The sequence below is a fragment of the Chiloscyllium plagiosum genome, unplaced genomic scaffold (assembly GCF_037043375.1).
Source record: "Chiloscyllium plagiosum isolate Xiang-an unplaced genomic scaffold, Cpla_swu_hap1 HiC_scaffold_35, whole genome shotgun sequence".
Lineage (NCBI taxonomy): Eukaryota > Metazoa > Chordata > Chondrichthyes > Orectolobiformes > Hemiscylliidae > Chiloscyllium > Chiloscyllium plagiosum.
This window is the reverse complement of record NW_028270173.1, coordinates 46,121,713-46,148,994: the sequence shown is the minus strand read 5'-3', so window position 1 is coordinate 46,148,994 and position 27,282 is coordinate 46,121,713. Positions and strand designations below refer to the sequence as shown.

Below are 27,282 nucleotides of genomic sequence, written 5' to 3'. Positions count from 1 at the left end.
CTGTTTCCACACTGTAGGGAATCTAATCTAATCTTAAAAATAAACCACCTGCTCCTTATCTTAAAAGCTGACGATTCATCCCTCCATTAAGGGGAAACATTTCTTCCCATCATACCCTGTCAAAATATGGTACATCTCAATTGGATTCCCCCCTCAAATTTCTCTGCTCGAGGGAAAGCAACCCCAGACTCTCCAGTCTTTCTTAATAGCTGAAACTATCCAGGCAAGGCAACCTTCAGGTGAACATCCTTTGCACCCTCTCTCATGGCACGGGTGACTCAGTGGTTAGCACTGCAGCCTCACAGCGCCAGGGACCTGGGTTTGGTTCCAGCCTCGGACGACTGTCTGTGTGGGTTTCCTCCAGGTGCTCCAGTTTCCTCCCACAGTCCAAAGATGTTCAGGCCTCGTGAAGTGGTCATGCTAAATTGTCAATTCAGGTAGTGTTCAGGAATATGTAGGTTAGGTACATTAGTCAGGGGTAAATGTGTGGACAATAGGGTAGGGGAATGGGTCTGGGTGGGTTTCTCTTCAGAGGGTTCGCGTGGACATGTTGGGCCAAATGGCCTGTTTCCACACTGTCGGGATTCTATGATCCTCCCTATAGTGTGGTCATTAAAACTGTACACAATACCCCAGCTGTGAACTCACTAACGTTATATACTACTCCTTCAAAACTTCCTTGTTCTTGTGTTCAATATCCTGACTAATAAAGCCCAAACTTCCACAGTTCCATTTAAGCTGTTTTTAGAGACACTGATATACTCACGTGCATTGATTTCAATCACTTTTTCTAAAATAACCTTAAGTCATTTTGACCAGCTTGAATTCAATGGGGTGAGGGGCAGAGATCAGATGAGACCTTGAGAAATTAGACTCGAGTGGAAATGCAGGTGGGACCATTGCCTAGTGGTGCCATCACTAGGCTATTAGCCCAGAAACTCTGGTGATGTTTTGGGACTCAGGTCTGAATCCTATCATAGCAGTTGGAGGAATCTGAATTCAATAAAAAAAACTGGAATTAAGAATCTGCTGATGAGCATCATACCATTGTGGATTGTTTAGAAAAATCCAATTGATTCCCTAATGCATTTCAGGGAAGGAAATCTGCCATCCTCACCTGGTCTGGTCTACATGTGACTCTAGACCCCACAACAATGTGGTTGACTCTCACCTGCCCTCTGAAATGGCCTAGCAAGCTGGTCAGTTGTATCAATAACAACAAAAGCTCAACAAAGAAACGAAACTGGATGGACCACCTGGGATTGGCCTCGACACCGAGAAAGACAATGGCAATAAACAGCCCTGTTGACCCTGCAAACTGCTCCTTCTGTACATCCGGGGGCTAGTGCCAAAATTGGGAGAGCTCTCTCACAGACCAGTCAAGCAAAAGCCTAAACACAGTCATGCTCATGGACTCACACTTTACAGACTATGTCCCAAACATCACCAGCACCATGTAGGGTGGGCAATGGTTTAGTGGCATTATCACTGGTCGGTTAACCTGGAGAGCCAGGTCATGTTTGGGGCACCCTGGTTCAAATCCTGCTATGCCTGATGGTGGATGTGACCTAATCCAGTGGCCTCTAACATCTTCAGCCAATTCCATTCACATGAAAACAAGGAAGGTTTTAAGGGCCATTTTGAGACTCAGGTTCAAGTCCCACCTGCTCTAGAGAAATAACATCTTTGAAGTTGTATATTTCAAACCCTTCAGGGTTAAAATTTGGGACAAGGGGCGAAAGTGAAAGCGATTATTGGCGGGATTTTTTATTTGGTGGGAATTCTGTCCATTGATCTGCATCCAAGGCGGGAAGAAGCTCTGGGACAGCCATGGCATCCAGTCGAGAGGTGCAGAGCCTTGCGGAGGAGCTGACCTGTCCGATCTGCCTGTCGTTGTTCACGGAGCCGGTCAGGCTGCAGTGCGAGCATAACTTCTGCCGCGGCTGCATCAGTCAGTGCTGGGGCCCCGAGGGCTCCGAGCTGCTGTGTCCGCAGTGCCGGCTCCTCTGCTCGGACAGGGTGCTCAAGCCGAACCGGGTGCTGGCTAACCTGGTCGACAAGCTGCAGCGGCTGGGCGACCAAGAGGAGCTGAAGGCGAGCGGGAAGCAGCAGTGTCCCGAGCACCAGGAACCTCTCAAACTCTTCTGCCGGGATGACCGTGAGCTGGTGTGTTTGGTCTGCAGGGATGATCCCGGACATTCCCAGCACAGTTTCCTACCTCTGAAGCAAGCGGCCTCCCTCTACAAGGTAGGACCACCCTCCCCCACCCTGGGGAGAGTGAGGGACTGGGGACACAGAGCTGGGAGCCCAGAACCTGCATGTCCGGTGCATGTCCCTCGTTGCATGTAATTTCTACCCCTCCCCCCTGTCGAGCGTCTCAATGAAAATACCAGCCGCGAGGTTCTGAATGGCACGGAAAGCGGCCATTCGGCCCATTGCGTCTATGCCAGCCCATCAAACATTCCGCTCTTTAAACCAAATAAACCAAGGATTACAGGAACAGAAATGCAAATTCACGGTTAAGGGAAACTTATTAAACAACCAGAAAGTTACTGAATCAAAACGACACTGTTTCAGGTGATGGTGCACCCCAGCTGTCTGTTCAAATCCGATTTTCCTTTTTTCTTATGCTTTATTCATTAAAAAAATCTTTATATATATAAACGCAGTTCTGTCCAGTACAGTAGCATATCAAGGAAACAAACTAACATTGGAGTTTGACTCTTAAAAACCCGGAGGCCTCTCTAACACACACAGAGCTGGATTTACATCGAGTTGAGGCATCAGGAGGTTCCTATCCCGTTTCCCAGCCCTGTTTGCTGTGGCATTTCAGTTGGTTCGCTGAACGCTTATTTCAATGTAGTGAGGGTTCCTGTCCCTAGTGTTCTTTGAGGCAGTGAGTTCCAGATTGGCGCCACCCGAGAGGATAAAGATACTTGAATTGAATTTATTGTCACGTGTACCGAGGCACAGTGGAAAGCTTCTTCAACTTCAGGCCACTTACGTTAAACCTGGGCCCTACTGTCCACTGAGGGTGATTTCTTTTTCTTGCTGTCTATGCCCTTCAGAGTTGCATATGTGGAAATGAAGGACAACATTTTCCCTCACCCCCTCTCCGCGCCTTCCCCACAGTCATCTCTGGTCCAAGGAAGACAATGTCAGTCTCCCTCCTTCTCCTTCACAGCTGAATCTTTCCAGTTTCCCTCCCCACCCCCACCAGCATTCGGGAGAGACCCTCCCAACCCACCCTCCACTCCCAACACCTTCCCCTGCCACAGCAGGAAGTGCAAAACCTGCGCCAACACCTCCCCCCCCCCCCCCCCCACTCACCCTCATCTCCGTCCAAGGCCCCAAAGGAGTCTTCCACATCTGACACAAATGTCATCCACTGTATCTGTTGCACCCGATGAGGTCTCCTGTATATCGGGGAGACAGGATGCCAACTTGCGGATCGTTTCAGAGAACATCTCTGGGACACCCACACCAACCCCACTGCCCTGTGGCTGAACACTTTGACTCCCCCTGAATGAAGGGCTTTTGCCTGAAACGTTGATTTTCCTGCTCCTCGGATGCTGCCTGACCTGCTGTGCTTTTCCAGCACCACTCTCATCTTGATTCTAATCTCCAGCATCTGCAGTACCCACTTCTGCCTACTTCAACTCCCCCATCCACTCTCACCAAGGACATGCAGGTCCTGGGCCTCCTCCATCCATCGCCAAACCCTAACCATCCAACGCCTGGAGGCAGAATGCCTCATCTTCTGCCTCGGGACCCTGAAACCATATGGGATTAATGTGGATTTCACCAGTTTCGTCATTTGGCCTCCCCCTCACCTCATTCCAGTCCCAAGCCTCCAACCTGGCACCACCATCTTGACCTGTCCATCACCTTTCCCATCTATCCACACCACCCTCCTCTTTGACCTATCACCTTCTCCCCCACTTTCATCTTCCTATCACATTCTCAGCTACCTTGCACCTAACCCCATCCCCCTCCCATTTATCTCTCAGCCCCCTGGCCCACAAGCCTCATTCCTGATGAAGGGCTTATGCTCGAAATGTCAATTCTCCTGCCTCTTGGATGCTGCCTGACCTGATGTGCTTTTCTAGTGTCACATTAACAGTCTGGTAAATGTGCCCTGCATCCTATCGAGTACAATTACAGCCTCCCTATAATGTGGGCTGTAAAATTCCTAGGGTATAAAATTGTGTTAAGTTTGGCGTGTGTTCAATCATTGAGTGTAAGATTATGTGTGTGAAATAGTATGGGTGCAAATTTCTGTGGGGTGTAAAGATTGTGAGGTGTAAATTGTGTGGTGTGTATTATTTTTGTGGGATGAAAGATTGTGGGCAGCATGTTGGGCTCAGTGGTGAGCACTGCTGCCTAACAGCGCCAGGGACCCAGGTTCGACTGTCTGTGTGGAGTCTGCAAGTTCTCCCTGTGTTTGTGTGGGTTTCCTCGGGGTGCTCCTGTTTCTCCCACGGTCTAAAGATGTGCAGGCTAGGGTGGATTGGCCATGCTAAATGGCCCATTGTGTCTTCCGATGTGCATATTAAGTGGATTAACCATGGGAAATGCAGGGTTAGAGGCGGGTTAAAAACATTCAGGCAGTTACCTTTACTCCAGGGGGCCAGCAACACTGAGGGGATCTCTGCTCGATCAGTGCTGCAGGGGACTGGAACATTTAAAGGGACACTGAAGGAATCTCTCCCTGATCAGTGCTACAGGGGTCTGGAACATTTAAAGGGACACTGAGGGGATCTCTGCTCGATCAGTGCTGCAGGGGTCTGGAACATTTAAAGGGACACTGAGGGGATCTCACCCTGATCAGTGCTGCAGGGGTCTGGAACATTTAAAGGAAGCCCAACATCACCAGCACTATTGAGACTGGGAATAGTTTAAGGAACCCCTCTTTCAGCATCACGCGATTTGATGAACATTTAAAGGGATCCTACCCTAACTATCTCTCCAAAGACATAGTAAGAGTGATAGGAAACCCCTACCATCACTTCACTGGTCATTAACAGTTGAAATTTGTTCTTGGCTAAATGTTCACTGTGCTTCAGGACTGGAAAACTTTATCCCGGAGGCATTCCCTGTTTGGCCTGACTCACCTGAATCCTCTGCCTTGGTTCCTGTGGGTTCCTGACTGCTATCCCCCCCACTGTAAGGTGTACAGTGATTTGGTTGAGCTCTGACATTGTCCTTAGTCACTCCTATCCCACCCCTTGCCTTCAAATCAAATTTGCTGCTGTTGTGGGACTAGGCAACAAACACTTGGGGCAGGGAGGAGGCCTGGCCAAGAGCTCATAGAGTTCATAAAGTGTGAAAATAGGCCACTTGGCCCAACAAGTCCACACTGACCCTCCGAAGAGTATCCACCCAGACCCATTCCCTTATTACTTTACATTTCCCCAGACTAATGCATCTAACCTACATGTCGCTGAACACGAGGGGGCAATTTAGCATGGCCAATTCACCTAATCTGCACATCTTTGGACAGTGGGAGGAAACCACGCAGACAATATGCAAACTCCACACTGATAGTCACCCGAGGCTGGAATCAAAATCGGGTCCCTGGCGCCGTGAGGCAGCAGGGCTAACCACTGGGCCAACTCAGGAATGATGGTTTGAGTAGAGTTGCAGGTCAGAGGGAAGGGAAGAAATAGGGGCAAAGGGAGTTAGGAGGAATTTCACTGCTGAAGCATGAATAAAAATCAATACACAATCAACTGCACGTTTGGGTCACCCAACTTTCGAAAGGATATTATTAAAAGATTGCAGAAAAGATTTACAAGGATGCTGCCTGGACTGGACCCCTCAGCGTCCTATGCTCCAGGGAAAAAAGGTTTCGGCTTTCCAACCTGCCATAAAGTCATAGAGCACCTAAACCTTTGCTATTCATGTCCTTGTCCAAATGGATTTTAAATGTTGGAACTGTATCTGCATCTACCATTTCCTCTGGCTTATAACTCAAACCCTCCAGTCCCAGTAACATCCTTATAAATCTTTTCTGTACCTTTTCTAGTTTCACAGCATCTTTCCTATAGAAGGGTGACCAGAATTTTGTGCAGTATTCCAAAGGTGGCCTAACCAATGTTACCATTGTGCGGCTGTAACATGATTTCCCAACTCCATTGCTTAGTGCACTGACCAATGAGGACAAGCACCTCCTTGATGGGGCAAGAGAGGGAGAGGAGCTAATGATACAACTGAGGAGAAAACACAGTACAACTGGTGACCGATAGCATGTACCTCCTCCAAATGAAGTTCCAGCATGACCAGTACACTTAGTCTGTTCTTTCTGTTCTTTTTAAACATGATTTTCCCCCTCTGGATCCTTTTCTGTAAAACTAATCCTCGGGATTACCAGTTAGCTCTCTGGTCGTGCGAGAAGGCAGTCAACAGTTATTCACCTTGGCGTGGCTGTGCAGTCACATGTGGTCATCGCCAAAAGAATGTGAGTGAACCAGATTAAGTGTTTAAGAGTGAAATCGTCAGTGCTGAGGAATGAAATAGAATGAAGGTAAATCCGCACCCACAGCTCTCTAACATTGACTGCCTTAACCCTCACGTTAGGGCAGTCTTTGGGGACACACTGTATTTTGACCTTTGGTGTATGTGGAGATTGTTTAACTGTGCATTTTGACCTTCAGAATGAGTTCAATGAGCTTCTCGCAGTGGAAGAACGGAAACAGAGGAAGAGGAGTCTCCTCATCACCCAGCAACAGGAGAAGATTTCTGAGCTGGAGGTATGTTCAGCTCCACTGTGTCACTTTCTTGGGCAAGAGGGGAGTTCTAACTCCTGCTGAGGGAGTGGATAACAGGCGATAATGGAACAGCCACACATATCCATTATCCTGTACATCCTGCTCATCGGGCTATAGAACTCATTCCTGGTTTCATATCCAGAAAACCATGGCTATTTAACAACTCAAATTCATCCTGGTTTCATCTTGTTACTCCTAATAGTCATTTGGTAACATAGAAATCTGGTAATCTTGCTGAAAAAAAAGTTTTGTCAAAAGTTTTCACCTTGGACTGATCAGGGCAATGTGCAAGAATACCAATTCCAGGTGGGTTTATCATTTATTCCGCTTGAAAGGAGAATGCTGATTGATTGATATCCCGATTGGTAATAACGTTGCCATGAAAAATGCAATAATTAATGCAGATTGACAGTTTCCAGTTGGATGTTTTTTTAAATTTTAAACACAGCATAAATACTGCTTTCCCTTTTAATTGGTCCTGTTCAATGCAAGATGAAAAGCTTTGGTAAAATGTGTCTTATTCCTTACTTCAGCTCATTGTGTTATCTCTTCTTTGACCTTGCATGAATATCCTCTGAGCCGATCCTATAATATCTTGATGTAAAATCAATTTAAACACTTCCCTCCGGGTGGAGCGTAAATTGTAGTCAACGCCTCTGCAATTCCATTTTCCTTTGTTGCTGATATTTCCAAATCTTTATTTCCATCAGTACAGTGGTTCTTGTACTGTCCATTACATTAACAATCTTCATGCACACCTCCTCAATATCTTCCTGACTGCTCACCCTTATCCTATCCTCAGTAGAGTCATCTCAAACTATCCAGTCCATGTTTTAGTGCTCACAATGTTCCGATTGCTTACTCCTTCATCTGTGCCCATTAATGTACTTCGTCTCCCAGTCAGGGGTCTATCTTCATTATGAAATCTTTTTTTAAAAAGCCCTTACTATCTCAGTTATTACCTCCAGCGATATCTGCACATCTCGAATGCTGGTCTCCTGTGCTCTGCCAACCTTAGTCTATTGATGTCTATACCTTCACTTGCCTCAGCACCAAAGTTAGTAATTCCCTTACAACACCTCTCCACATCTTTACCTCATTTTCCTCCTTTAAAGCATTTCTTAAAACTCTCTGATCAAGCTTCTGATCCTATAATCTAACATTGCCTTCTGTGGTTTGTTATCATACTTTGTTTATAATGTCCCTGTGAAGTGCATTGGATTACTCCTTAAATGGAAGGTACTATATTAATTAAAGTCAGAGAATTGTACAGTATGAAAATAGACCCTTCGGTCCAACTCATCATTGCCGACCAAATATCCTAAGTTAATCTTGTCCCATTTGCCAGCATTTGGTCCATATGCCTCTGAACCCTTCCTATTCATCTAGGTGCCTTATAAATGTTGTATTTTTACCAGCCTCCACCACTTCCTCTGGCAGCTCATTCAGTACACACACCGCCCTCTGTGTGAAAGAGTCACCACTTAGGTCCTGTTTATATCTTTCCCCTCTCACTTTAAAACCATGCCCTCTAGTTCTGGACTCTGGGAGAAAGACACCTTGCCTATTTACACCATCTATGACCCTCATGATTTTATAAACCTCTGTAAGGTCACCCCTCAGCCTTCAATGTCCCAGGGAAAACAGCCCCAGCCTATTCAGCACCTCCCTGCAGCTCAAACCTTCCAACCCCAGCAACATCCTTGTAAATCTTTTCTGCACCCTTTCATGTTTAGTAACATCTTTCCCATCGCAGCGAGACCAGATTGAATACAGTGTTCCAAAAGTGGCCTAACCAGTAACCACTTTTAGTGTTGTTAATGTTGGGGCTGTATTACAGGCCTCCCAACAGTGAGCGTGAGGTAGAAGAACAAATAGGTAAACAGATTAGATTAGATTACTTAGTGTGGAAACAGGCCATTCGGCCCAACAAATCCACACCAACCCTCCGAACAGCAACCCGCCAGACCCATTCCCCTACATTTACCCCTTCACCTAACACCATGGGCAATTTAGCATGGGCAATTCACCTAACCTATGGAAATTATTATGGAAAGATGTAGAGGCAATAGGGAGTGGTGATGGGCGATTTTCATTTTCCCAACATTGACTGGGATACACTTAACGTCAGAGGTCAGGATGGGGTAGAATTTGTCAGAAGTGTGCAGGAGAGTTTTCTAGAGCAGTATGTTAACAGTCCGATGAGGGGAGGGGTCATATTTGACCTCGTATTGGGGAACGAGCCAGGACAGGCGATAGAAGTTGCGGTGGGGGATTTCTTTGGGAACAGTGACCACAATTCTGTAAGTTTTAGAATAATCATAGATCAAGAAGAGAGTGTTCCTAAGGGAAGAGTACTAAACTGGGCCAAGGCCAATTATATCAAAATTAGGCAGGAGCTCGGAAATGTGGATTGGACACAGCTATTTGAAGAGAAGTCCACATTTCAGAAGTGGGAGGTTTTCAAAGATAGTGCAGGATAGGCATGTCCCGTTGAAGGCAAAGGATTGGAAGGGTAAGATTCATGAACCGTGGATGACAGGAGAAATTGTACGACTAGCCAAGAGGAAAAGGGAAGCATACATAAGGTCTCGGCAGCTAAGAACAGAATGGGCCCTGAAGAATATCGGAAGAGTAGGACAAGTCTTAAACGAGGAATCAAGTGGGCTAAAAGGGGTCATGAAATAGCTTTAGCGAGCAGAATTAAGGAGAATACCAAAGCATTTTATTCTTATATAAGAAGCAAGCGGGTAACTAGAGAAAGGATTGGTCCACTAAAAGATAATGAAGGAAGGCTGTGTGCCGAACCTGAGAGAGTGAGTGAGATTCTGAATGATTACTATTGCATTACAGTGTTCACTGAGGAGAGGAACGTGATGAATATTGAGATTAGAGACAGAAGTTTGATTAGTCTGGATCACGTTGACATAAGTAGGGAAGACGTGTTGGGTAGGCTAGAGGTTATTAAGGTGGACAGATCCCCAGGACCAGATGGGATCTATCCCAGGTTGCTGAGGGAGGTGAGAGAGGAAATAGCTGGGACCCTGACAGATATCTTTGTGGCATCCTTAAATACAGGTGAGGTGCCGGAGGATTGGAAGGTTGCTCATGTTGCCCCCTGTAAAAGAAGGGTAGTAGGGATATTCCGGGTAACTACAGACCAGTGAGCCTGACGGTAGTGGGAAAGTTGCTGGAGAAGGTACTGAGGGATAGGATCTATTGATACTTAGAAAAGAATGGGCTTATCAGTGATAGGCAACATGGTTTTGTGTGGGGGAGATCATGCCTTACCAGGAAGTGACTAAGTTGAGAGATGAAGGAAGGGCTGTTGATGTCATATACATGGACTTTAGTAAGGCATTTGATAAGGTTCCCCATGGTAGACTGATGGAGAAAGTGAAGTCACATGGTGTGCAGGGTGTTCTAGCTAGGTGGATAAAGAACTGGTTGAGCAACAGGAGACAGAGAGTAGTAGTTGAAGGGAGTTTCTCGAAGTGGAGAAAGGTGACCAGTGGTGTTCCACAGGGGTCAGTGTTGGGGTCACTGTTGTTTGTGACATACATACATGATATGGGAGAGAGCACTGTTGGTATGATCAGCAAGTTTTCAGATGACACAAAGATTGGTGGAGTAGCAGAAAGCATAGGGAACTATCCGAGAATACAGGAGGATATAGATAGACTGGAGAGTTGGGCGGAAAAGTGGCAGATGGATTTCAATCCAGACAAATGTGAGGTGATGTACTTAGGCAAGATTAATTCTAGAGCGAATTACACAATGAATGGAAGAGCTTTGGGAAAAGTTGATGGACAGAGAGATCTGGGAGTGCAGGTCCATTGTACCCTGAAGGTTGCTGCACAGGTGGATACAGTGGTCAAGAAGGCATATAGTCTGCTTGCTTTCATTGGATGGGGTATTGAGTATAAGAGCTGGCAAGTCATATTAACATTGTACAAGACATTGGTTCGGCGACATTTAGAATAGTGTGTACAGTTCTGGTCGCCACATTACCAAAAGGATGTGGACACTTTGGAGAGGGTGCAGAGAAGGTTTACGAGGATGTTGCCTGGTATGGAAAGTGCTAGCTATGAAGAAAGTTTGAGTAGGTTAGGTTTATTTTCATTAGAAAAAAGGAGATTGAGGGGGGGACAGGTGGTAGAAGTTGCGGTGGGGGATTTCTTTGGGAACAGTGACCACAATTTATAAAATTATGAAGGGTATAGACAGGGTGGATAGAGACAAGCTTTTTCCCAGGGTGAAGGATTCAATAACGAGAGGTCATGCTTTCAAGGTGAGAGGTGGAAAGTTTAAGGGGGATACATGTGGCAAGTACTTCACACAGAGGGTGGTGGGCATTTGGAATGCGTTGCCAGCAGAGGTGGTAGAGGCAGGCACAGTAGATTCATTTAAGATGTGTCGAGACAGATACATGAGTAGGTGGGGAGTAGAGGGATACAGATGCTTAGGAATTGACCGACAGGTTTAGACAGTACATTTGGATCGGTTCAGGCTTGGAGGGCTGAAGGGCCTGCTCCTGGGCTGTAAATTTTCTTTGTTCTTTGTTCTTATCATTAAAAGAACAAAATTCCCAATTAATTTGGAATAATGCATTCAGTTTTCCATTGCAAAATTCAGATGGATATTTCATTCACAATCACATTTCCAATCTTTTCCATACTTCATTCCCTGACTAATTGTTTCCTTTGAGCTGTCACTGAATGTACTGTACGTTCAGCCATGCAGTGTGGTTTTGACCAGGAGCTAGGGCTGATGGAAGAATGATCCTGTATCTCTTCCACAGGAAACCTCTGGGGAGCTCTTGCATCACCTCTCCTCGGAATTCTCGAAGATGCACCAATTCCTCGTGGAAAAGGAGCAGCGTTTAAGCGAAGAGCTCGAGCGAGAGAAGGAGCAGTGCCTGCAAACGATGGAGGAGAATCTGACTGCGATTGAGACGGTCTGGTCAGTCACAGAGCATGATCTTTCCCAGCTCCGAGCCAGAATCACTCAGCAAGCTGACTGCCTGTTTCTCAAGGTGTGTACAGGGCTCCCAATACACTGTAACTATGAAGAAAAACAGCCTGGAATTTAACAAGATCTTAACCTGGCATTACTCCCTTTCTTTCCCATTTCGCCCCAGGTCTGGTCCACCATTATCAACCATAGAAACCCTACAGTGTGAAAACCTGTAGGCCATTTGGCCCAACAAGTCCTCACTGACCCTCTGAAGAGTAACCCACCCAGACACACTCCCCTACCCTATTAATCTACATTTACCCCTAACTGATGCCCCTGAACACTATGGGCAATTTAGCATGGCCAATTCACCTAACCTGCACATCTTTGGATGGTGGGAGGAAATTCACACAGACACAGGGAGAAAGTGCAAACTACACACAGACAGTCGCCTGAGGCTGGCATTGAACCCGGGTCCCTGGCGCTGTGAAGCAGCAGTGCTAACCACTGAGTCCAACCATGAGTGATATTTATTCTGTCCTTCAGGTGGGGAGATGGATGGAAATTCTGGAGAATTGGAACCAGTTTTGAGCAGTTTGCTCCATTTCTCACTGGTTGTGATGGAAAATCCTTATCCTTGCCCCTTCCCTAACTCTGCAATCTACCCCGACCTCTCAACTCTCTGAGGGATCTGTACTCTTCTAATTCTGGCCTCTTGAGCTCTGATTCTCCAGCTCCAGCACTGGAGATGGTGCCATCAGTTTGCAGAATCACTGAAGTGTTACCACACTGGTGGAGGCCATTTGGCCTCTCGAGTCTGTACTGGCCCTCCAAATGACAACTCACTTACTGCCAGTTTCTTGTTTTTCTCTTCTCCCATACCATTGCTCATTGTTTCAAACTAATCATCAAATGTCCTTGTGAACCAATCTCCACCAATGCAATGCATTATAGACATGTACCACTCTGTATTTTCTCTGTATTTTGCAAATCACTTGAAATCTCTGTCCTCTTGTTTTAATCCTTTTCTGAATTGGGAACAATTTCTCCCTCTGCCCATACCTCTCATGACTTTGAATACTTACGGAGAGTCATAGAGCACAGAAACTGACCCTTCGGTCCAACTGGCCCATGCCTACCATCATCTCAAACCAAACTAGTCCCACCTGCCTGTGCTTGGCCCGTAGCCCTCCAAACCTTTCCTATTCGTGTACTTATCCAAATCTCTTTTAAACGTTGTGACTGTACCCACATCCACCACTTTCTGTTGGAGTTCATTCCACACATGAAACAGTCGCTGTTTAAAAGAGTTGCCCCTCATGTCTTCAAAGTCTTCTCCATTTAGCCTGCTTCTCTCCAAGGAGAACAGTCCCAACCTTGCCAAACTATCCTTTTAACAAAATTTCCTGTCGCCTAGGCCTCAAACTCTCAAGTTTCCTTCCTAAACCCCTCTGTGTCATTCCTTCACTCTCTTCCTTCTGCCCTAAGATATTAAAACATATCTGTTGACTAAGCTTTTGCTCTTGTGACCTAATATCTCCTGTGTGGCTCAGTGTCACACTGTGTTTTGTGATGCCAAATTGAACATTGGGATGTTTCATTCCCTGGAAGGTGTTCTGTGTGTATATAAATAATTGTTAGGGCCACAAGATCCTATGAAATCGGAGTTGATCATTCAGCTGCTCGAGCCTGGTTCTCCATTAATAGGATTGTGGCTGATCCGACATTCTGTACATCTTTCCTTCTAACTCTTGATTTGCTTACTGATCAAGAATCTATCTATCTCCGCCTTAAATATACACAAGGATCTTGCTCCCACAGCTTTCTGTGACAAGGTGTTTAAAGACTCTCAACCCACTGAGACAAGAAATCCCACCTCTTCTCAGTCTTAAATTGGCACTCCTTCATTCTGAGACTATGCTCTCTGGTTCGAGACTGCCTCATGAGAGGAAACATCCTTTACCCTGCCAAGCCCCTTAAGAATCCTATCTGTTTCAATGAGATCACCTCCCATTCTCCTAAACTCCAGCGAGTAGAGTCCCAACCTGTTGAGCCTTTCCTCATAAGACAGTCCCTCCATACCAGGGATCATCCTGGTGAACCTTGTCTGAACTGGACCCATGAAATAATATCTTTCCTTAAATAGGTGAACCAAAACTGTCCACAGTATTCTACATGTGGTCTCACTGGCACCTTGCACAGTTGCATTAGGACTTCCCTACTGTTATCCTCCAACCCCTTCAAATAAGGGCCAACCTTCCACAACATTCCTGATTACCTGCTGTACCCGTGTCCTCACATTTTGTGTTTCCTGCACAAATCCCTTTGTGTTGCAGCACTCTGCAGCCCTTCTCCGTTTAAATAACATTCTGTTGTTGATGATCTGGAGCCACCTTTTACAAGTGTCCTGTACCTGCATTGTGTCGCATTCCTGACACAAACAACTTTTCTGGATATTTTAGCTTTGTTTTAGCAAGTAGAGATGTAGTTTGGGGTGTGACTGATGTTTGACAAATGACAAATTGAATGAATGGGTGTCAAGCAGTATTATTCTGATTAAGGACAGCAAATACAGGCATTCCCCGTTTTTTGAAAGTTTGCTTTATGCACGTTTGCTTCAACATTAGCCCCTGTTTTTGCTAACCGAAAGAAATCTGGAGGGATTTCGCTTTTACGAAGAAAGGTGAAATTTTTCCCATATAAATTAACGCTTGTTCGCTTTACGCCATTTCGGCTTCTGAAAGATTTCACAGGAACGCTCCACTTTCAGATAGCGGGGGGAGACCTGTACCGGAATAAAAGTGAGTCACTGCAGATACTGCAAAAACCAGAACATGTTGGAGATATTCAATGGGTCTTTAAGCATCTGTTGCTTCAAATGTTAATTTGAAGTCCAACATGACTCTCCTTCAGAACTCTCCCACAGTGATATCAAACTTGAAACGTGCTTTCCCCTGGAAGCTGATGTATGTGATAGAGTCATAGAGATGTGCAGTATGGAAACAGACCCTTCGGTCCAATCTGTTCATGCCAACCAGATACCCCAACTCAATCCAGTCCAACCTGCCAGCACCCAGCCCATATCCCTCCAAACCCTTCCTAATCATATACCCGTCCAAATGCCTTTTAAATGTTGCAATTGTACCAGCCTCCACCACTTCCTCTGGCAGCTCATTCCATACACGTACCACCCTCTGCGTGAAAAAGTTGCCCCTTAGGTCTCTTTTATATTTTTCCCCTCTCACCCTCACCTATGCCCTCTAGTTCTGGACTCCCCGACCCCAAGGAAAATACTTTGTCTATTTATCCTATCCATGCCCCTCATAATTTTGTAAACCCCTATAAGGTCACCCCTCAACCTTCGACGCTCCAGGGAAAATAGCCTGTTCAGCCTCTCCCTATAGCTCAAATCCTCCAACCCTGGCAACATCCTTGTAAATCTTTTCTGAACCCTTTCAAGTTTCACAACATCTTTCCAATAGGAAGGAGACTAGAATTGCACACAATATTGCAATAGTGGCCAAACCAATGACCTGTACAGCTGCAACATGACCTCCCAACTCCTGTACTCAATACTCTGACCAATAAAAGAAAGCATACCAAATGCCTTCTTCGCTATCCTATCTATCTGCGACTTCACTTTCAAGGAGTTATGAACCTGCACTCCAAGGTCTCTTTGTTCAGCAACACTCCCTAGGACGTTACCATTAAGTGAATAAGTCCTCTAAGGTTTGCTTTCCCAAAATGCAGCACCTCGCATTTGTCTGAATCTGAATTTATCTCGCATTCATCTGCCACTTCTCAGCCCATTGGCCCATCTGGTCCAGATCCTGTTGTAATCTGAGGTAACCTTCTTTGCTGTCCACTTCACCTCCAATTTTAATGTCATATGTAAACTTACTAACTGTACCTCTTTTGCTTCCATCCAAATCATTTATGTAAATGACAAAAAGTAGAGGGCCCAGCACCGATCCTTGTAGCACTCCACTGGTCACAGGCCTCCAGTCTGAAAAACAACCCTCCACCACCACCCTCTGTCTTCTACCTTTGAGCCAGTTTTGTATCCAAATGGCTAGTTCTCCTTGTATTCCGTGAGATTGAACCTTGCTAATCAGTCTCCCATGGGGAACCTTGTCGAATGCCTTACTGAAGTTCATATAGATCACATCTACTGTTCTGCCCTCATCAATCCTTTTTGTTACTCCTTCAAAAAGCTCAATCAAGTTTGTGAAATATGATTTCCCACGCACAAAGCCATGTTGACTATCCCGAATCAGTCCTGCCTTTCCAAATACATGTACATCCTGTCCCTCAGGATTCCCTCCAACAACTTGCCCACTACTGAGGCAAGGCTCACTGGTCTATAGTTCCCTGGCTTGTCCTTACCACCCTTCTTAAACAGTTGCACCACGTTAGCCAACCTCCACGTTTGCACCTCACCTGTGACTATTGATGATACAAATATCCCAGTAAGAGGCCCAGCAATCACTTCTCTAGCTTCCCACAGAGCTATCGGGTACACCTGATCAGTTCCTGGGGATTTATCCAACTTTACCCGTTTCAAGACATCCAGCACTTCCTCCTCTGTAATCTGGACATTTTGCAAGATGTCACCATCTATTTCCCTACAATCTTTATCTTCCATATGTTTTTCCACAGTAAATACTGATGCAAAATATTCATTTAGTATCTCCCCCATTTTCTGTGGCTCCACACAAAGGCCACCTTGCTGACCTTTGGGGGGGCCCTATTCTCTCCCTAGTTACTCTTTTGTCCTTAATATATTTGTAAAAACCATTTGGATTCTCTTTAATTCTATTTGCCAAAGCTATCTCATGTCCCCGTTTTGCTCTCCTGATTTCCCTCTTAAGTATACTCCTACTGCCTTTATACTCTTCTAAGGATTCACTCGATCTATCCTGACTAAACCTGAAATATGCATCCTTCTTTTTCTTAACCAAATCCTCAATTTATTTAGTCATCCAGCATTCCCTATATCTACCAGCCTTTCCTTTCATCCTAACAGGAGTATACTTTCTCTGGATTCTTGTTATCTCATTTCTGAAGGCTTCCCATTCTCCAGCCGTCCCTTTACCTGCGAACATCTGCCTCCAATCAGCTTTCGAAAGTTCTTGCCTAATACCGTCAAAATTGGCCTCTCTCCAGTTTAGAACTTCAACTTTTAGATCTGGTCTCTTCTTTTCCATCACTATTTTAAAGTGCTCCCCCACTGACACCTCAGTCACCTGCCCTGCCTTATTTCCCAAGAGTAGGTCAAGTTTTGCACATTCTCGAGTAGGTACATCCACATTCTGAATCAGAAAATTGTCTTGTACGCACTTAAGAAATTCCTCTCCATCTGAACCTTTAACACTATGGCAGTCCCAGTCGATGTTTGGAAAGTTGAAATCCCCTACCATAACTAACCTATTATTCTTACAGATAGCAGAGATCGCCTTACAAGTTGGTTTCTCAATTTCACCTCTGACAATTGGGGGGATCTATAAAACAATCCCAATAAGGTGATCATCCCTTTCTTATTTCTCAGTTCCACCCAAATAACTTCCCTGGATGTATTTCTGGGAATATCCTCCCTCAGCACAGCTGTAATGCTATCCCTTATCAAAAATGCCACTCCATCTCCTCCCTTGCCTCCCTTCCTATCCTTCCTGTAGCATTTATGTCCTGGAATATTAAGCTGCCAGTCCTGCCCATCCCTGAGCCATGTTTCTGTAATTGCTCTGATATCCCAGTCCCATGTTCCTAACCATGCCCTGAGTTCATCAGCCTTCCCTGTTAGGTCCCTTGCATTGAAATAAATGCAGTTTAAGTTATTAGTCTTACCTTGTCCCTGCCTGCCCTGACCGTTTGACTCACTTCTGTTCTCTACTGTGCCAGTCTCAGATTGATCTCTTTCCTCACTATCTCTCTGGGTCCCACCACCCACCTCCCCCAATCGTACTCGTTTAAATCTTCCTGAGCAGCTCTAACAAATTTCCCTGCCAGTATATTAGTCCCCATCCAATTTCGGTGCAATCCGTCCTTCTTGTACAGGTCACTTCTCCCCCAAAAGTGATTCCAATGATCCAAAAATGTGAATCCTTCTCCCATACACCAGCTCCTCAGCCATGCATTCATCTGCTCTGTCCTCCTATTCCTGCCCTCACTAGCTCGTAGCACTGGGAGTAATCCAGATATTACTACCGTTGAGGACCTCCTTTTTAAATTTCTGCCTAACTCTCTGTAATCTCCCTTCAGAATCTCAACCTTTTCCCTTCCTATATCGTTGGTTCCAATGTGGACAATGACCTCCTGCTGGCCCCTCTCCCCCGTGAGAACATTCTGCACCCTCTCTGAGACATCCTTGATCCTGGCACCAGGGAAACAACACACCATTTTTTTCTGCTGGCCACAGAAACGTCCGTCTGTACCTCGAACTAGACAGTCCCCGAACACAATTGATCTCTTGGAAGCCGACGTACCCCTCGTTGCATTCGAGCCGGTCTCTACACCAGAAACTTGGCTGTTCATGCTACGTTTCCCTGAGAATCTATCACCCCCTACACTTTCCAAAACAGCATACCTGTTTGAAATGGGTATATCCACAAAAGACTCCTGCCCTAGGTGCCTACCTCTCTTACCCTTCCTGGAGTTAACCCATCTATGTCATTGTGTCTGAGACTCCACCACCCCACCACCCCCTCCCACTTCCTATAACTGCCATCCATCACATACTATTGCAAATTCCTCATCGCTTCTATCTGTCTCTCCAACCGATCCACTCAATCTGATAAGATTCGCATCCAACAGCATTTATGGCAGATATAATCCACAGTAACCCTTAAACTTTCTTTAAACTCCCACATCTGACAAGAAGCACATCTCACCGCAAAGGCCATTTTTGCTCCTTCACAATCTACAGACCCAGAAAATAACACCATCTTATTCCTCTACAAAACACTGCTATGGCTTATATTTTAAGATTAGTCAAGAGACCTATCTCCAAAAACATATAATCAAGAAAGAACCCATTGTACTCACTAATGCAGCCTTTCTCTTGGACAGACTTAAAACAACAATTAACTTATCTGATTCTGTGTTGTGAACTTCGCCCAAACCGGTTCCTCCAAGATTAGTTGTGAAATTCACTGTTTGTTAATTTTCCCAGACACATTCCGATGTCCAGCAACACATGAATTCAAAAACAGCAAAGGCAGTAACTGTGCAGGTTCTCTCTCTCTCTCTCTCTCTCTCTCCTGCACTGTCCTCACCATGTGCTTCCTTTGTCTGTTCTTCTCCCTTTTAAAACTGACTTTTTTTCCCAAAGTTCCAAAACAATACAACAGCATATAAAACTGTAATTGCTGCTCCTGGAATTCGAGGAAATCACTTCCAGCACCTAAAATACCTCAAAAAAAAAAGGAGCAGCTCCTACAGCTAGAAATTTTTCCCGTCCACCATCTTGGATTACCCAGAATTCAAGCTAACATTTGGAGTCTAGCTGCCTCTTCACCAGCTCTGCTGGTTTCCTGGCTAATATCTATCCCTCCATCAGCATCTAAAAAAAGTCAGGTCATTTAATAGTTACCATGCTGTTAATTGTGGGATATAACAGTGCACAGATTCAGTGCCACATTTCGCATATTACAACGGTGAATTTGGTTCCAAACTATGCACATGTTTGACTGTAAAATGTCTTGACCTTCTGAGGGGTCCCAAATAATTATTCTGGTCTGTATACGATGCCAGGCAATGCCTGGAACAATTGACCATTGCCTCCCTAAGATTTGTCTGACTGCAAAGATCAATGCAGGTTATCAACAGTGAGAATGCTTTACTCGTTATTAACTGTTGTGTTCTTTTTAATTGTACACAGGAATTCAAAGGATTAAGAAAGCGGTGAGTGTACATTATATGACTTACATATTCACCATTGGTGTATTTAATTTTAACTATTTTAGTTAATATTTCAAGCAAACATGTTGTTAATCCATTTTCTCAGCCTCCAGGAAATGGGACAAAAAACGGAAGCGAGTGTGGTAAACAAAGGCCTGGAATTGGGAATATTCAAGGGACCCCTGCAATATACTGTCTGGAAAGAAATGTTACAAATCCTCTCACCTGGTAAGTGGCGTATGGGTTGGTTATAATTCTCTCTCCAGTAAAAACTGATAGATTTACTGCAATTATCTCTTTCTGGTAAATACAGATGGATTTATTGCAATCCTTTTACTTTCCCAGTCAAACCAATAGATAAACGTCTTGTTCTGCTATCACACTAATTCATAATATGGTATGTGGAACTCAGTGCCAGTGTGATGACTGGTATGTCGACCATATACATCAAAGACAGGCAGATCATATCAAATGGCAGTCTGTTTGGCTGTTCACCAAACATGCAAGGTACTGAACAGACCTAGTCAGCCCATGATTTCAAAACTCACAACACAGAGTCCAATTCTAGATGTGATTCTGCAATTGGAATATCCTTAAAAATGAGGAATTATGCTGAAAACCAATTTAGAATTGTCAGTCAGGCTCACAGTGGTCCTTTTGTGTTTACTGGAGGCAATATAAATTAATGCACAGGACTCTTTTCTTAACATGCAGAAAGAGATGTACCTACAGAGTGTCTGTTTCTACTCAACAAAATAGGGGACAGCCATTTGCCCATTCATTTCACAGGGCAATATCTTGACCAATTAGAGTTAACCTTCCTGGTTTAAAATTTATCGAAATCTGGCAGTTAACTGTCAATTGCCACTAACTGGTGCATTCTCCATGGCAATGCCTCTACCAATTGCAGTCCATTTATCAAGCAATCATCACTCTCCTCTCACGTAAGTGTGAGCTTGTCTTTTGAATTGGAATTCTTGTTAAATGTTCTGATGTATGCAAGTCAAATGTCAAGGGAATATCCAGCCTTCACATGAGAGGAACTACATTTCAAACTATATCTCACTGAAGGTGCCGATGAGCAAATTACTGAAAGGAAGGGTTTGACACAACAGTAAGTATGAGTTGAAAAAAATATCAATGTGAATGCAATAATTTGATCATTTTTGAAAATGACCAATTCATAAACATGACCATTAGAAAATGCCAAGCCAGCAAAGCTAATCAATAAAATCTATTTTACACTTTCACTTCAGAAGGAGGCAGAGAGGGAGAGAAACTTGTGCCTTTAATCTTGGTCAGCAGGGCGATTGGTGAGGACCCGAGCTGAGCAAAGGAATTAGTTTAACTGAGACTATTTTTGCATCCATATCTGATGTTATCATGGAACATGCACTCTGGGTGGAATTCATATGAAAGTGGGGATCAGAAACAAGCTGCCTTTTACCCTGGGTTTTTCTGCAGTGGTGTCTGGACAAGAAGGAGGGTGTGTACATATCCAGTTCACTCCCAGTCTCAGGGTTCACTCACATTCACTCTCACACACATACAGAGCCTCTTATTCACTCACAGACTCATTCATAGAATCAGACAGTTCCTGCATTGTGGAAGCAGGCCCTTTGGCCTATCGAGTCAACACCAACTGTCTGAAGAGCATCCCTCCCAAACCCACTCCCCGAGCCCATCTCTGTAACCCTGCGTATCCCGTGGCTAATCCACCTAGCCTGCACAGACCTGCACACTATGGGCAATTTTGTATGATCAATCTGCCTAAACTGCACATCTTGGGACTGTGGGAAGAAACCAGAGCATCCAGAGAGAGCCCACACAGATGTAGGGAGAATGTGCAGACTGTTGCTCGAGGCTGGAGTTGAGCCTGGGTCCCTGGTGCTGTGAGGCAGCAGCACTAACCACTATGCTACAATGCTGTCAGAAAACCACTCTCTGAGTCACTCTTTCTCTGTGGATACTGAAGGTACAACGGGTCTATACTATTTGAGCAAACTCAGAGGAGAAAAAACATAGTTTAAAACAAAAAGTAATAGTGTAATTAGAAATGAACATGCTGCTTTTACTATTCTGAGCTATACAATTTGGACCAGTATGCTTCAATTGCAAATTTTACTGGGTTTTCCTTAAGAAGGGGTCAATCAATTCCATCTGCAGAAATCGAGAAATGGAATTAAAAAGTAAAAAAAATTGCCTGTTTTGTGGAAGGAGAGTCATTTTGTAACAAGAGGCTTATTAGTAACCGAACGAGAGGGGGAATGTGTCACATTGGGGAGCTGTGTGTTGTGTGCAGATGTTTTTCTAATTAAGAGAATTAGAGTCAAATTCTGAGTCAATGATGGCCTTCTGTAAAGTATTCAGTTAGTCCGATTTCTCCACTTTATCCATGTGTGCCTCCAAAGTTTACTTCATTCAAACAACCAAACCAGTTTCCTTCCAAAGCCATGGATTGTTTCAGTTTGCACTGACCTTGTGAGTAACCAAGTTCAGGGCATTACCACTTGCTGCATTAGAAAGATGTTGCACCATGTATCCAAAACTTTAAATGTCCCTCTCGTGCTTGTACTATGAGCAGATGGGAAGACTATTGTCCTTGCCCTCATTATCCAAACTGAGCATCATGTTGGAGGCTTGTATCACATCTGCCCACGAGTGCTTGTGCTGCATAGAGAACAAGTTTAGCTTCTCCACCCCAGCCTTGTAGCTGGAGCTATTCTGGGAAACCTCGGCTTGCCCCCTCTAAAGGACATCTTTTCAAAAGTAGGGTAACCTGGACCTGAGGCCTAATCGGAGCTTGACCAAGGTCCAGGATAACACTCCCTGCTTTTGTACTTGTTTCTTCTGATGGCCAACATCTCCCAGGCTGTGCAGCCTCTGGTTCTCCCTCGGTGTGTCCTATTTAAGGCAGGAATGAAGAGACCGTGTGTCTTTGGAGACCTTTCCCTTGAAAGGCAGAGGAAGCAGAGCTCTTGAATCTTTTTAAGGCAGAGATGGATAGATTGTTGACGAATGAGGTGGGTTGGGCATGGGAGTAGGCGGGAATGTAGAGCCGTCAGATCAGCGTGACCTGACCTGACTGAATGGTGGAGCAGCCTAGAGGGGCTGAATGGCCTTACTCCTGCTCCGAATGATATCTTTACACATCCTGCCAACATCAAAGAGCTGTACACAAGCCCTGCCAGTTCCTCTGTTCCTGCACACCCTGTAGACCTGAATTTCAGTGTTTCTCTTCGGAAGTGGGGAAGGAATGGAGAGCCACACTGGGAAGGGTTAGGAATGGGCTGTAGTGCAATATAAAACATGGACTAACATATAAACACCAAATGGGGGAGACAGTGACCTAGTGCTATTATCCCTGGACTGTTAACCAGAGATCCAGATAACGTTCTGGGGAATGGCAGATGGTGGAATTTGAATTCAATGAAAAAATATTTGAGCTTATGAACCAAATGATGACCATAAAGCCAATTTTGATTATTGGTAAAAGCAACATTAGTTCATGAATGTCTCCTAGGGAAAGAAACTGCCATCCTTACCTGGCTGAGATGTGACTCCACAGCCACAGTGATGGGTAATGAATGCTGGCCTAGCCAGAGATACCCACGTCCCCCCTGAATGAATAAAACGTGTTCCTGTGTCCCTCCAGTGCTTGCGCCATGAGCTGATGAGGAGATTTCCTTTCCTTGTCCATAATGTCTGAACCTGACATAATCTCAGACACTTGTAACAAATCTCCCCCTCTGTCTCAATGTTTATGTCAGTCCACACTGTGTTTTTCTTTCACAGCCAAGAGAGTCACCATCACAGGAACTGCCCTCACAGTTCACTGGCGGTGACCAGCAAGCTCAGAGTCAGTCCCCTGAACTGAGGAGATTCCAGATCTCCTGGTTATATTTTTCTTTTTTTTATCTTTCTTCTCCCCTGCGATAGTGCTTATTTTTCCTCACATCACCCATGTTGTGCAGGGACTCAGCAAAGATACCAATCGCAGAAATAATTGTATTCAATACTCCTTCATCAGGAAAAACTTCAATGTGGCTGGGAACCAGTAATAAGCAAAGCCCGAAAGGGGCAATGCTTATGTCAGGGACGTTAATAAACTGCATGAGGTTTTTTCCAGTTGTGACATGGTCGCCATTAGGTCAGCTTTTCATCACGTTTTTCTCTTCAAGTAAGATGTCAACATCTGCCGTTGGGGGATTTGAACAGAATGTTAGCTTGAGATGCTGCATTACTAACTCAGTGACAGTACCATTACAGCACTGCTTCCAAAGGTAGGGACGCTACCACTACACTGAAACTCAGGTAGCATTGGGATTTGAACTAACGCCCCGTGAGAGATTGTAACCGAGCACCTCGGAACACTGGGCCACATTCCAGATATCTAACATCGGCACAAAGACATGGTTCAGACAAACACACGGATTATTGCATTCCTGGCGTGAAGCCAACAGGCTTAACCAGTTTGGGGACCAAACCTCGGACCTTAGAGTCATTTAACTCACACAGTACCCGTCTGAGCTTCCTGCCCAACTCCATGAAGTGTTACACTCCACTACAGCATACCCCTTCCCGCTGTGACCCTCTATTGATGTTTCCTCATTCACTTATCCAGCTTCCCCTGAAATGCACACACTCTCCACTCCAAACACTCCCTATGGCAGCAAGCTGTATGTTTTTTCCTGTCCTGTACGGTGGCTCAGTGGCTAGCACTACAGTCTCGCAGCGTCAGGAACCTGGGTTCGATTCCAGCCTCGGGTGACTGGGGTTTGCACATTCTCTCCGTCTCTGCGTGGGTTTGTTCTGGTTTCCTCCCACAGTCCAAAGATATGCGGGTTAGGGTGGATACGCCATGCGAAATTGCCCGATTGTATTCAGGGCTGTGGAGCTTAGGTGCATTAGTTCAGGGGTAGAGGAATGGATTTGGGTTGGATACTCTTCGGAGGTTTGATGTGGATTTGTTGGGCCGAAGGGCCTGTTTCCACACTGTAGGGATTCTATTCGAAAGATGTTTCTATTATAGAGTCATAGAGATGTACAGCATGGAAACAGACCCTTCAGTCCAACCCGTCCATGCCAACAAGATATCCCAACCCAATCTAGTGCCACCTGCCAGTACCCGGCCCATATCCCTCCAAACCCTTCCTATTCATATACCCTTCCAAATGCCTCTTAAATGTTGCAATTGTACCAGCCTCCACCACATCCTCTGGCAGCTCATTCCATTCAGGTACCACCCTCTGCATGAAAATGTTGCCCCTTAGATCTCTTTTATATCTTTCCCCTCTCACCCTAAAACTATGCCCTCTAGTTCTGGACTCCCCCACCCCAGGGAAAAGACTTTGCCTCTCTACCCCATCCATGCCCCTCATAAATTTGTAAACCTCTATAAGATCACCCCTCAGCCTCCAATCCTCCAGCCCCAGCCTGTTCAGCCTCTCCCTATAGCTCAAATCCTCCAACCCTGGCAACATCCTTGTAAATCTTTTCTGAACCCTTTCAAGTTTCACAACATCTTTCCGATAGGAAGGAGACCAGAATTGCACACAATATTCCAACAGTGGCCTAACCAATGACCTGTACAACCACAGCATGACCTCCCAACTCCTGTACTCAATACTTGACTCATAAAGGAAAGCATACCAAAATCCTTCCTCACAATCCTATCTACCTGCGACTCCACTTACAAGGAGCTACAAACCTGCACTCCAAGGTCTCTTTGTTCAGCAACACCCCCTAGGACGTTACCATTAAGTGTACAAGTCCTGCTAAGATTTGCTTTCCCAAAATGCAGCACCTTGCATTTATCTGAATTAAACTCCATCTGACACTTCTCAGCCCATTGGCCCATCTGGTCAAGGTCCTGTTGTAATCTGAGGTAACCCTCTTCGCTGTCCACTACATCTCCAAGTCATCTGCAAACTTACTAAATGTACCTCTTATGCTCGCATTTATAAAAATGACTAAAAGTAGAGGACCCAGCACTGATCTTTGTGGCACTCCACTGTTCACAGGCCTCCAGTCTGAAAAACAACCCTCCACCGCCACCCTCTGTCTTCAACCTTTAAGCCAGTTCTGGCTAGTTCCCCCTGTATTCCATGAAATCCAAACTTGCTAACCAGTTGATTTCCCTGACTGGATTTTATAGAATCCCTACAGTGTGGAAACAGGCCCTTTGGCCCAACAAGTCCACACTGACCCTCTGAAGAGTATCCCACCCAATCCCATTGTTCATTCCCCTATACTTACCCTGACTAATTTAGCTAACCTACACATTCCTGAACACTATGGGATTATTTAGCATGGCCAGTTCACTGAACCCGCACATGTTTAGCCTGTGGGAAGAAACCAGAGCACCCGGCAGAAACCCACGCAGACTCGGGGAGAATGTGCAAACGCCACACAGACAGTTGCCCGAGGTGGGAATTGAACCTGGGTCTCTGGCGCTGTGAGGCAGCAGCGCTGATCACTGAGCCACCATGTCGCCACAACAGTTGACAGCTCTTCTCTTGATGGTGTCTGGTATTGATTGTTCCCGTGTCGCGCGTTTCTAACCTTCTTGTTATTTTCACAAACAAAGTGCCAGCACCGCTGACCCTGGATCCTGGCACAGCGCAGGCCAGGCTCCTGCTGTCCGAGGACCTGACCGCGGTCCACGCCGGCGATGAGAGGAAAAACCTCCCGAACAACAAGGAGAGGTTCGAGCCCTGCACCTGCGTGCTGAGCAGCCAGGGCTTCAGCTCCGGCCGGCACTACTGGGAGGTGGAGGTGGCTAACAAGACCGACTGGGACTTGGGCTTGGCCCGGGAGAATGCCCAAAGGAAGGGCCAGATCACGCTGATGCCCTCGGTTGGCTATTGGACCATATGTCAGAGGCAAGAGCACATCTACGGGGCCCTGACTGCTCCCTCTACCCTCCTCAAACTGGGCGCCAAGCCCAAGAAGATAGGGGTCTACCTGGATTACGAGGGAGGGCAAATCTCCTTTTATGATGCCGACAGCATGAGCCACCTCTACACTTTCACCGACACCTTCAACGGCAAACTCTTCCCCTTCTTCAACCCCTGGTTAAACAGCAGGAACTCCGAGCCCCTCAAACTGTGCCACGTGAAACTGTAACGGGTTCAGGGGAAGGGGGAATGGGGCACACCTCGTCAGAGCTCTAACGTTGGTTGGGGAAACGTGATGCACAAATCTCCTGGGAAATCCAGCAGGTCAAGGCCTCAGCCAGTTAGGAGTCTCCGGAATTTGCCAGTCGATCCACTGCCTCCTGGTGTCTGCCTCAGCCTCTCCACTATTTGTCAGCACTTGCTAGTTATCCACATTAACCCCCCCCCCCCCCACCCCCCCCCCCCCCCCCCCCCCCCCGTCCCCCGTCCCCCGTCCCCCGTCCCCTCACCCTGACAAGCAGTTTAAACTGGTGCCCATCTCATGGATTCATCTTTCTTCATGCCATGCCAGTCTGCAGACTGAGTCACCCTGGAGTTTTTTAAAGTTGAAACCTTGTCATTCGAAAATGTATTCTGCATCTTCTTTCCCTTATTCTCAGTCCAGTACATCTTTCCCTCTGTTTCTCTTTCTGTACCCGATATTGATCCTAATTGACACTGCGTTCTTCACCACATTCCTCCATTGTCTTCTCCATCTTTAA

General features: G+C 45.6%; 1 protein-coding gene across 1 annotated transcript; it reads left to right on the top strand.

Moving 5' to 3' along the window:
• The first annotated feature begins 1,596 nt into the window (after nt 1-1,596).
• Nucleotides 1,597-26,972, top strand: LOC148140762 (zinc-binding protein A33-like). The gene is made up of 6 exons (XM_087979543.1): nt 1,597-2,247; nt 6,657-6,752; nt 11,572-11,805; nt 19,603-19,625; nt 19,729-19,850; nt 26,212-26,972. Exons 1-6 carry the CDS (start codon nt 1,831-1,833, stop codon nt 26,748-26,750), a joined length of 1,431 nt encoding a protein of 476 aa, XP_087835669.1. The 5' UTR covers nt 1,597-1,830; the 3' UTR covers nt 26,751-26,972.
• Nucleotides 26,973-27,282: the final 310 nt, after the last annotated feature.